The 12,079-nt window shown below is 36.9% G+C and overlaps 1 protein-coding gene across 5 annotated transcripts in view; it reads right to left on the bottom strand.

The window, feature by feature from the left end:
• LOC150084794 (uncharacterized) overlaps positions 1-12,079 on the bottom strand; it is a 496,975-nt gene that overhangs the window by 10,926 nt on the left and 473,970 nt on the right. For all 5 annotated transcript variants that reach the window (XM_090376602.1, XM_090376604.1, XM_090376605.1 and 2 more), the window contains exons 17-18: positions 5,084-5,219; positions 296-504 (exon numbers count right to left, since the gene is read on the bottom strand). In XM_090376602.1, coding sequence (XP_090232728.1) covers positions 296-504; positions 5,084-5,219 — 345 coding nt within the window. The remainder of the gene's footprint in view (positions 1-295; positions 505-5,083; positions 5,220-12,079) is intronic.

The following is a 12,079-nucleotide window of genomic DNA, read 5'->3' as shown; positions in this document are numbered from 1 at the left end:
GAGGTATTAAGTAAACATCAACATTAAAAAGATACTGTACACCTTTTATGATGAAATAAACATATAAATTAAAAAATAATAATAAGTTTAAGTAACTTAAACCCAAATTACGTGGCACCCCTGGAATATTGTTGCGGCACCCCGGTTGAAAACCACTGCCCACAACTGATAAGACAGAGGGCATCGCGTAAATAAAAACGACAACTTACTACATTTCAATTCCACTAGTCCAATTTGCACAGTAAAAGTTGTGTTAAAAAAAAAAAACAAAAAAAAAAACAAAAAAAAAACTTGCCTAGTGACGAGGTCTTTGTTTTTCCTGCCGCTCTCTTTTGCATTTGGGAACTTAGCATGTTTCTGCAATTCGCTTTCTAGATGCATTACGTCCTGCGATAGGGCTCGCCAAACCCGTCCACTAGCCAGTGGTACTTCTAGTTCTAGGACCACCTGCTGTAATTCCGACAGGCGAACTTTAACGGCAGCTGCGGTTCCCTCCCTCGCTTCCTGCAACGATAACAAGGTGAATATTTTTATTTAATGGTCATTAGCTGCACAGAAGTCGGAGATCATACACCATCTGCAAACAAACTAAAAGAAGTTTTAATTTAATGGCAGAAAAAAAAAAAATCAATATGTACAGTTACTACAAATGTACAAAGTAAACGAAATTTTTAGTTGTTTAATATAGTAAAGCCATAGGGTATATGATGCGGTAAACAAATGCGCACGCTATTTCACATCCTTGAACTGTGTCCACACGTGGTAAGAAGAAAAAAAAAAAAAAAAAAAAAGTCCATTGTTAGTCAGGACGACCCAGATGTCTTGGAATTCCGGCCATAGGAAAATGAAGGTGAAGGGGGGAGCTCTTAACCGATGATCAATAGTAGCGAAAAAGGTGAAAGGTTAAGGTATAAATGACACCTTTCTTTTTTGCAAGCAGTGTGTATAAAGTGGCATGGTATAAATTACTTCGTGTGGCGCACGAAGCTTAACTTTTCCCACTCACGACTAGTGCCACCTACTGGGAACTCATTGAGGCGAGCTACTGCTCATATCCTGGAGACTACACTCTATAATTCATGCTAACGATCTCTCCACTTGGGAGGTATTAATGGAGCTCTCGAAACTCGCTTTAAATCCTTCCCCTTAACAACACTCACCCACCCCTTCTCCTTAACAACGTCCTTCCCCTGTAAGCAGGACAGACAAATGGCAGCGTGACTCGTTCCAATTGTTCGTTCAGGAATAAATCGTAAGCAGGGCAAGCGGGGGAGCTGTAGGCCTAAATTACGCCAATTTATATCACATCTTTATTACCCAAATCCAGTTAAGCTTTAACCCTATAGTTTATTGGTGACAAGTACACGTGCCACATTAACAACGCATGCGAACATGTTAAAGTATTAAACTTATCTGTCCGCCACTTTCAGCTGTTTCGACTTACACAAACGGGTGCAGAACTAGTAGATAAACGTATCCACTTTTGAGCTGATATATAATTTCGGAATCTGACTATCAAACTAGAAAATCTGAAAATCATTAGCTTCATCTCGAATTTTGCAGCGTGAGAATTCAACATGCCCAAAGAAGACACAAAAATCACTTACTTCTTAAAACAGAATACGACTAAAATAGTATTTTTAGTCCCCCTTTATACATTCGACGGATGACAAGATGAATGCGAAACATTAATAATCCAAGTTATCAGCTTATGAATATCAACATTCCAAAGTTCAATGATACTGAACACTTCATGGTAAACAGTTATCGAACTCTGCCTAACAGCATAACTATGAAATTACATGTATACGAAACTATCCAAACGTTGCGTGAATATATATATATTCACACAACGTTTGGATATATATATATATATATCGTTCCCCCAACCATTTAGAATATTCTTTATCCACAATATCTAAACAAGCTAGAGGTTTGCCTAATCGTTAATAATAAGAGCAATGAAAAAATTCCACTATTCTCATGTGTGGATTATTTGTTATACAAATGTAACGCCGAGAGCCAGTTTGAAAGTGGCGCGTCGCATCTTTCTTTTGACTTACATATACCAGTATATTAAATACCATTTAATCATTTATAAAATCAATTATAAATACAAAAATATGTATAAGTTTATTATTTTGGATCAGTGGTTGAATCTGCTGGCTGGCTGGCACTTTGTAGCCAATATACAAATATACCTTATAAAAATGCAAAAATAATCTCCAAATAAAGCAAAAATTCGTGCAAATAATAGTAATTAAAAACAAAAATATATACTGAATTTAAATCAGAATTAAGGATTTAATATAACCAGGGTGTTGATTTATTGCTTGGGTAAAAAGACAAAAACAGATTGCAAAAAGAAACATTAATACCAAAATAATTAAATGGATAGATTATCACTGACGAAAGTTTTTTGTGGGAACATTAAAAATTAAGTCTGATCAGTGTTGTGATGTAACAACTTTTAAAAATCTTTATTTTATTAAAACATATCTATTGCTGCAAATAAACTCTGTAAATATGTTACATAAAAGCTATGAAAGGTGCGGGCTCCATCAGTCCTCAACAAGACTCGAATAAGTTTTGTGTAAATGCATCATTAAAACGCACCAGAGTTTTTACGTTAGGCATCATTATTACATCTCATATTGTGAACTCCTTCACGAGTTGTCTCTCCCTTATACTTCTAATAAGTAAACACTTACCCATTAGAGAAGTCTGTTGTCACCGACTCTCAGTTGAGTACCACTACCACCTATCCATAGCCGAGTGGTCATGAGCGGAAGTTTGGTTTTGGTTTTTTTTTTTTTTTTTTTTTTTTTAAGGAGCATTAGCAACTAAGGCCATATTGCTCCGGGTCATGCGGTGGTCATTCCCTGACCTTTCCGCATCCTCCGTATTTTGGTGGTGACGGGCTCGAACCCCGGTTTAATCAAGAAGCGTGTGCTACGCACTGCTGCTCCTTCCCACCTGGCTACGGAGGCGCCAGAGAGCGGAAGTGCAATAACACATGCTCTTTGAGTAGACGGGGGTTCAAGCCCCTGATTGCTAAATACGACCGATCTGCCAACCCGCACTGGACCAGCGTGGCAGATTATGGTCCATTTCCCTCAACATGAATCGTTGGGGGGGGGCTTCCATCCTGCAGTGGGTTGATAATGGCTGCAGTTTACCTTTTATCACCCAGACGGCACTGTTCCGAAGATATTTGGTCGTCCATATTTAACCTCGCTCTCAAACCATTTCGGTCTAATCTAACCACTAGCGTTTACCCCCCCTCCCCCATTTTTTTTTTTTTTTAAATCGCATAGGACCTTCCATTGAAATCCTCGGAAACTAGGTAGTTGGACCTGCAGAGTAATAATCTAATGGTTGCCTGATCTGTCCCCTCAGGGCAAAGTGTGGGCAACGGGAGGTTCCACTTGGGGACCAACGGCTAAAAGGTCAGAGAAACAACATACCACTACATTACACAACAATACCCTGTACACTTATGTAAAAGCCTTCTGGCCTTCACAGAATTCTGTGCTAGAGTACACAACACGGAGATGGGGGAAACCCCTGGTGCCGTTAATCCCAAACACTTGCACTTTATGAGATGTAATAATGATGCCCAAAGTACAAACTTCGTTTTGTCTTATAAGACAAACCGAGGTTTGTACGTTTTTAAAAATAAATAAATAAAATTTTCTGTTTATACTCCGGGACGACCAAACGGTCAGGAGTTCACAAGACAGACAGAATACAGCACTGTATTTAGCAGTCACGGGTTTGAACCCCGGCCAATCAAGGCACTTGTACTTATTCACCCCCGCGCTGACCACTCGGCTACGTCGGCCGCTTGAATTTTTTAAATTAAATATTTAGTAACGATGCAATTGCACTAAATAATATCATAGTTTGAGACTCAGTCTTAAAATTTATCGTATTAATAAATTAATTAAGACATGTCAGATATTTTAAATGCACCCCATATTTTTATAAAAAATGTACTCATGTAAAATGTACTGCTGAAAAATGTAAGGCTATAGAAGAGGAGGTGAAAAATAGATGTTGAGCAGACATCTGAAAAACAAGGCTAGTCGGGAGTCACCTCCTAATAATGGCCATTACTCAGGTGTGGTGCAAGCATATAACCCAACCTCATTGCAGGCCCTGGTAAAAAGATTAATTCTTATCGTTGATCATATGTCTACACCCTCATATACCTACACTCTTCTATTTCTGCTTGCAAATCTTCTTTTTGCCAGGGGCCCTTAATTTAAAGGTTGGGTTTTATGCTCCAAGAACACCTGAGTAATAGTCTTTATTAAGCAAGTGATTACCCACTATCCTTATTGTACTCCTTCTCTTCTACAATCATCCCTACATCTTTCAGCGGTATATTTTCCACCACAACTTTACAAAAACATGGCTTACATTTAAAATATCTGACATACCTTAATTAATTTATCAATGCATTCAATAATCATCCATACATGGCACTGGGATGAAATACCACACTATAGCTGATACAGAATTATAACCCTTGTTGTCACTAACCATTGAGTTACCCTATTTTTTGGCCTTTTTTTTCCAACATTAGTCTAGAGGTTTGGAACACTATGTCACCCCGAACAGATAATCACAGCTGTAGTCCCCTGGTGAAGTTAGTCATTATAATCTGTGCGTTTAATTGTATTGGTATTAATGTTCCCTAATATAGCCCATTTGTCCCTATTTTTCTCCTTTTAATTCAAAATAAAAAATTAACATCCACTTACATTAATACCATTACTTCTAATTTGTCTAATTTAAATTAACATATTTTCTAATTTTGGCATATTAATATTATAGGTTATTATAGTATGCTTATCTTTACCTTGTTTAAATTTTTTTCTTACTTTCTTCATTACTTCTCCCAGGACTGCTACTCTATAAATTGAGAATTATATACCCACCAACCATCTCCTCTTATTTATCTCTAATTGCATATATTTATACAGTACTACATTCTTCTAAAGCTACCTTTGCACCTTTAATATACCATTTTCTCATATACCGTGTGTAATTTTTTTTTTTTTTTTTTTTTTCTTACCGGCAATGACATTTGGAGTGGAAGAGTGGCATCAAATTCTATTTTCTTGATCGCTTCTGCTATCTGACGGTACTGATCGTTGTACTCATCCCATTTGATCTGGAGACCTTGCAACTTGGTTAACTGGATGAAACTCCTGTAATAAAATCAATATAAAATACCTTTTAGAAATGACGTCGATAAGGACGCATAAGACTAATACCATCAATCTGAGATACATGGTGTGAAATGACAAATCTCTTATTTTTATCCAATCATAATACGGTAAGATTGATCATGGGCGGTCCGAATAATTTATCTCAAAAATCCTGGGTTAAGTGTGCCCATTAAGAATTGGACACTCCCTTTATATATGTATATAAAATACATTCTTCGCTGTGGCCTTTCGTAAGCATGATTTAGACCAAACTTATAGATAACCCTCTGAATAAAAAGCGCAAATTCCAAAGAATAGAATCTGGCCAACAGTCTACTTTTAAAGGACCCTTCATGAAAGAATATCTTATTAATACTTCTTTACGAATGTAGAATATGAATTGGTACAAACATCCGAAACACGTTTTTTTCGTCCACGGGGCCCAAATATGTAGATTTATTGAGAAGAGGGCCTTTATGGAATTGGGCTTTAAACCTTCTTGGGAATCAAAGGAACACGTTTTTAAAATATGTTGTTAATGCGACTTTTATAAAACTAATATAAATAAAGTTTAGTTTATACTCTCGGGACGACCAGATATCAGAAGAGTTTGTATGAAAGAAAATGCAAGAACAATATCGTATTTAATGTCACGTGGCTCAGATTGAGTTCGTGTTAAGTGCTAGAGAAACTAAAGCTATGAGGAAAGAGCGCATTCTTCGATTTGTTTGTTTGTTGGGTGATCTCGTTTCCGAGAGAAGAAACCACACAAACACTCAACCCTAGTCGGACTAATTCAGCCACGTTGTGAAAAAAAGTCCCCAAAAATTCTTCGCGTTACTGGCGGGAATCGAACCTAGGCCTTTTCCACGCGGTGTGGGAGGCCAGTGATTATCACATAGGGGTCTCACCACAGTCAATTGAAATACATGACATATTGTAGTCTATATGTCCGCTTGGCAATGCCAAACTTTTTCTAGTAGTGTCCGAACATACAGAACTACATATAGAGAAACATACTTCCACATGTATGTTACACTGTAGATTGAAAAAAATGCGGAGATGGGGGAAACCCCAGTTGCCGTCAGACAACTAACATATGATATTGAAATTTTGGATAGCTCAAAAAAGCTTTCTAAAATATAAAACTTCATAAAAATCCATTCACTGGGCGTCGAGATGTTACATACGGATGGGCAGACATGATGGAAAGGTCAGGCGATTTACGTACCTGCAAATGCGCCTGAAAAATACTTGGTATTATAGACGGTTGGAAGCCAACAGTTCTATATTTAGCTCTGCTGAAGCCTTAAGTTATCTCATTTAGTTATCTTAATTGGTTTAAATTCCAAATGGCGTTCCAATTCATATCCTGTTCATAATTCCGGTCGCGAATGCCACATGCGCAACAACAGCAAAAGAATCCCTCCTCTATGACCATTATCTCTTTTTCACCTACCACAAACGACCTCGTAAACTAACAGCCGCGCATAATTAGCTGTTAATCTGCACTGATGACACCTGCACTGTGAATCCTGCTTTCGCATTCCACTGAATATCATTAACAAGAAGGTACGGATACCGCTGTAAACAGCAGAACCAATACCATCTACTCAACTTTAATTCATACATGATATATACCAGGCGTGACAAATGAGTTTTGATCAGGTCGTCCCACCCCTACCAAAAAAACATATCCAGTTTTAATTAAATTTGGGACAGCGAAGAAGAGAAAGGGGGAAAAAAAAAATTTTTTTTAAAGTCAAAGTGAAGAAAAGCACAGTAAATTTATTTTCCTTTGGTAACTAAAATAGTCGAACGCGCCTAACAAAATTATGCAGGAGAGAGGGGGATGATAGACAAATAACATACCACTCTTTTAAAAGTCTTTCTCCCAAGATACGACAGTTTCGTCATAGTTCAATGCTAACTGAGGTCATTACTGTTCAGTAATGTGCTTGCAACCCTTGAACGCTTCACGTCTGCTTCTGCAATGCACCACTGACATAACTATAACTTTACATAACAAACACATTAAGATAACGTGAAGAAACTTAGTAACATTAGTATTACAAACCAATGGAATACTAATGTTTAAATTCCAAACAAGAGAACACTTGGAATTTTATTACACTGTTTTTTGTTTAACACTAAAATAGTAATACCTGTTGCAGTTAGCAGCACCCACTCGTTACTGGACAAAAGTGCAGATCTGAAATTTTTCAATTTAATCAAGATCAATGTACGGAAAATAACCACAATCAAGTCATAAAAGCAATATTTAGCACTCTTAACCCATCAAATTCAAAGGCAACAAAAAATGCTATTTATATGTGGCATCGTGCTCTGTACTAGGTTATCTGGGGCCATGATCACCAAACCTGTAGCAACAGCTGCAGAGTAAAAAAGCGGTGGAGCGAACAGCTGGAGTCTTTGCACTGTGTTTTCTTACAAATAAAATAACACAACACATGCAGACAAAAATCGGTAACAAAAATAATCTCGCTACAACTTAAATATCTTTTCCACTTTTCAAGAAAACCAAGAGGTGTTAAGAAAGGGTATGCCGACGTAGTTCTAAGGGTGTTCCATATATATTCATGTCAGCGTTTCTAAAACTGTGGTCCGAAGACTGCTGGGTGGTCCGCAGAGATACAACATGGGGTACCCCAATTATGTCCGAAATTTCTTATAAATATTTAAAAAGGTGGAAGAATTTAGAACATCGAAACAATTTTGTTGAGTTTAGGGGTCTGTGGAAAATTTTCAAGGACTTCTCACTACGTCAACTACAGAAATTGTATATCTATCTCAAGCGGGTTCAGCACCGTTGGATGATCTGTTTTTGCCTAAATATTACTGCTCAACCAGACTGAGTAATATCAGATATTTTAAATTACTTTTGTTTAATTGCTCTCGCAAACAGCAATCAAGCTATTATTATTATTATTATTAGATGGCATTAGTATAGTTTATATTTACTTTCATCGTAACAGCACAAGCAAGGAAGCGATACAATACAATTATGAAATAAAATGACAGTCTAGGATTAATGAAAACCAAAGCAAATGTAGCTAAATCCTAACAATAGCAATTCAACTATCAGAGTGATGAATCGCGTCATTGAACTATGGACATGGGTACTATGGTTGTAAAATACCGAGATTCCGTCCAATGATACATTAGAAATTGTAAAAGCTAGCGACCACAAGATCACCACAAGTGGTATACTATGGGCTCGTGAGAACTTAACTTCTGGATGGTTTGCCGGGCCTATTGGTAAAAATACAACACGTATGAGCAGTTGGCGAATTCGCTGTCACACAGAGAGCACATTAAGTGCCTGGCAGAAAAAAGACGACATAAAAAGCAACACATCTAACGTCGCAAAAAATAAAACGTATTTTTAATCAGTATTAAAAAAAGTGTTACCGTAAAGTCGGAAAAAATAAGTTATATTTAAGATAAACAAACCTTGCTTACGTCCACTTACGGTGGCGTGAGCAATACCTGATTACAAACCACACAATCATTACAATTGCATTGTAATCAAATCAGTTGTAATTCGAACAGTCATGCATTTTACCTCACGAAAGCTAGTACAATTCGATAAGTAAAAAAGTTGGTCTGCAAACTCGAATTTGAACTTTATGCTGCTATACAATGTATCACTTTTTTAACTGCATTTGAAAAAAAACATCCCTTAATTTCTAATATACCAACCCAGCTCGATATTCTTATGTAATAAATTACCTGGCGCCCAATGTTATATCAACTATGATCGCACGACGAATCCCCAAATTCTCATTATTTTAAGAGAGAACAAATTACTTTTGCATCGTTATAACTTTAACTGTTGTCTCAACTAACTTAAATAGTTATCCATTCCGAACTCTTTCCATTTCGTTAGCTCAGAAAAACAAGGCTCCAACTGAAATTTAGAATAGTTTTAATTTTTTTTTTTTAAAGCTGGTTCCGTTAATGTTTTTTGCTATTATCATTTCTCCCATAATTACAACGTTTCAAAATGTACTGTATGATTATTTTCTGAACACTGACAACCTGAACGGCACCACTCTTTAACTACAGAAAAACTAGAATTACGAAGCATTCGGGAATCTATGCTCCTCCCTTTTGAAAGACACGTGCTGAAGAGGGTAGCAGGAAACCTCTAATAGACGGGTTTTCTTGGGTACATTTGACGCATCGGTTATGCGGGTCAATGCGTTAATTCCTAAGGTATTGCCACTCATACGATTTCATTGTTTATTGATTCTGAATGTTATGAAAATTGAAAAACCGGTGACTCACTCAGCTTTCTTCCTTCCTCCTAAGATTGGTTAGCTTCTTACCGACTGAAGAGACCTGCACGAATTCCTTCAATACTACCAAGAAGGACAAGAAAGGATGCGCCAATGTTTAACAACTAAACTGCACTTCTGTAATTTCTTGATTAAAATATTGAAGATTCGTTATTAAACGTCATGTTCTTATCAATGGCATGATAAAAAAATTTTTTTTTAACAAAAAGCGCTGTTAAAAGATGAAGTGACTGCTTACTTTTAAGAAAAGAAAAAAGTATTATCAAGATGAATTTGAATACAAACTTCTGTTACAAAAAAATCACCGGAAAACAAAAGCGACCGAAAGAACTCGTATTAAAAGCGAATTTTACACATTTGCATGATGTGTCCACAAGAATCTGGTGGCCAATCGAACCGCAATCTATGCAAGCAAGAACACCGAAGATAAATTTTAATGATAAATGGGGGGGGGGGATTAAGCAATTAAGTCATGAGGCTATCAGATTCCACAAATGAATGGCGGGCTGACTACAGTTCTAACTTTCGCATAAAAGGAAAATGTCTGCCTTTACCTGAGATCAATACCAAACTGTTTCTATACAAGACTTCAAAAATGAGTGGTATTTCTGCAAAATGTGGAAACATCGCGGCTGTAAGCATTCAAATGCGTTGACATATCAGGGCAGCAGTAACAACAGGCCGTGCAGCTTACTGTGACAATTTATGGTTCCGATGATCGCATTTAGCCACATACCTTTGAATTCGCAAAAGACAACCTAAACTGGTATTAATGTTCATTTACAATCAGTCTTTTTATCGACACGTCATATTTCGAGAACAAAAACTTTTCGCATTTGGTAAAAAATAAAATAAAAATAAACTGGATTACGGGTATCAGGAATTTTTGGTTAACAAGGAACGAGTATCTATTCATGAGGTGAACATGAAGTCCTTTGTACTCAAAACAAAATTCTGATAATTTTTGATATGTTCTCAATATTTTCAGACTTAATGATGAAAGTTTACATCTTGATAAATAGTGTATACGGAATTACTAGTTTTCAACTGAACATGATCAATGTTAGGACGTACAATACGTATATGGGTTTGTGACCTTTTTCAGTTTTGTTACACGAACTTCCAACTGACGCGAATACGCAGGTATTTAGAAACGGCTTTATATTCAAAAATAAGTACTGGAGAGACTGAACATGACAAGTACAAATTTGAGAAATAGCTCATTAAAAAAACTGTCACAAAGGTCAATTGTTACTTTTTCGAACTTTGAAACAAGATTGGCATATCAACTGCGGTACCAACCCCAAAAAGTTACTCAACTTATCATCTCATCCAATTGCAAGAATCTTAAAGCGATTCGAAGATAAAAACTGCCTACATAATCAGAGGCCTATTTCCTAAGTCCTCAAAAAAAAAAAAAGGGGGGGGGGGGAATAAAAGAAAGCGGGACCCAGATCAAGTACTTTTGCCCCTGATATCTCACGGTGACTTACAGAATAGCTGCCATCCTTCAAGTGTAAGCCCCTTATCGGCACCATATTTTCAACAGTATGCTATCACGGTGTCTGACAGGGAACCACCCTCACTAAAGTAACAACTATCTGGCGAATAGCAGGCTGGTAAATGGGTATTCCCGAACAGACAGTACTGGTCACCCCTCTCTGTCCTCCCCGCTAATCTGACGTTCCATCAGCTGTCGGTTCCGACTGTGACTTTTACGAGGAGGACAATTTATTGGCCAAGACAAGGACGAAACTGTCAGAACCAGTCGAACAAAGGCGGGTGATGCCCCTGACTTGCCCTCATCCTTCCGTTACTAGGCCAGGTACGGCATAAATTTTTTTAAGCTCGGATCCCAAGAATGTTTATCCTGAAGCGTTCATTAACAGAGTTCAGAAATGCGCGTTCTTCCAACTTTTTTTTTTTTTAACCCCTCTTTCTTTCAGTGTTTTATGTTTCTCAGCTTCCCAGGGGGAAACAAGGATAGCAAGCAAGTTCATTCTCGAGATAACAGTCCATACTTTTGTATAAAAATATCAATTCTCTGCTTGCAATAAAAAGCTCAGACCAGTTACTCTATCTGAAGTGGCTGATCTGGTCGAAGCAAATCAAATGACTCCGGTTTTTATCGCTTCGAGTTTTATCTCAGATTACAAATATCCATTAGCTCTTAAACGAATTTCTAAAATATGAACAAAAACCAAAACCTATGTGGTAATTCACTCACACGACACGTGCTTCCTGATAAAACTAACAAGTGTTTATTCCGTGTCCAGATGCTCTTTTATTAGCCAGCTAAAACATTAAATTGGCTCCGTTAATTATAACAAGAGTATTTTTCACACTGCAGTCATCAGCAATTTTTTTTAAACTTAAGTCATTAACTAATTTTAAATACTTAAATGAATTAAAAATAAAGTTAATTGATATACATTAACATTTCGTTATCAGCATAAATAAATGACAAACATGCTGCACAAAGTTGCATTCGCATGCTAACAGTTACAACATTATGTAAATAGCAGGCTGATAGTGTAA

The sequence above is a fragment of the Mastigoproctus giganteus genome, chromosome 6 (assembly GCF_048544385.1).
Source record: "Mastigoproctus giganteus isolate SK-2022 chromosome 6, ASM4854438v1, whole genome shotgun sequence".
Taxonomy (NCBI): domain Eukaryota; kingdom Metazoa; phylum Arthropoda; class Arachnida; order Uropygi; family Thelyphonidae; genus Mastigoproctus; species Mastigoproctus giganteus.
The sequence above is the reverse complement of the archived record's forward strand: the minus strand, read 5'-3'. Positions and strand labels throughout refer to the sequence as shown.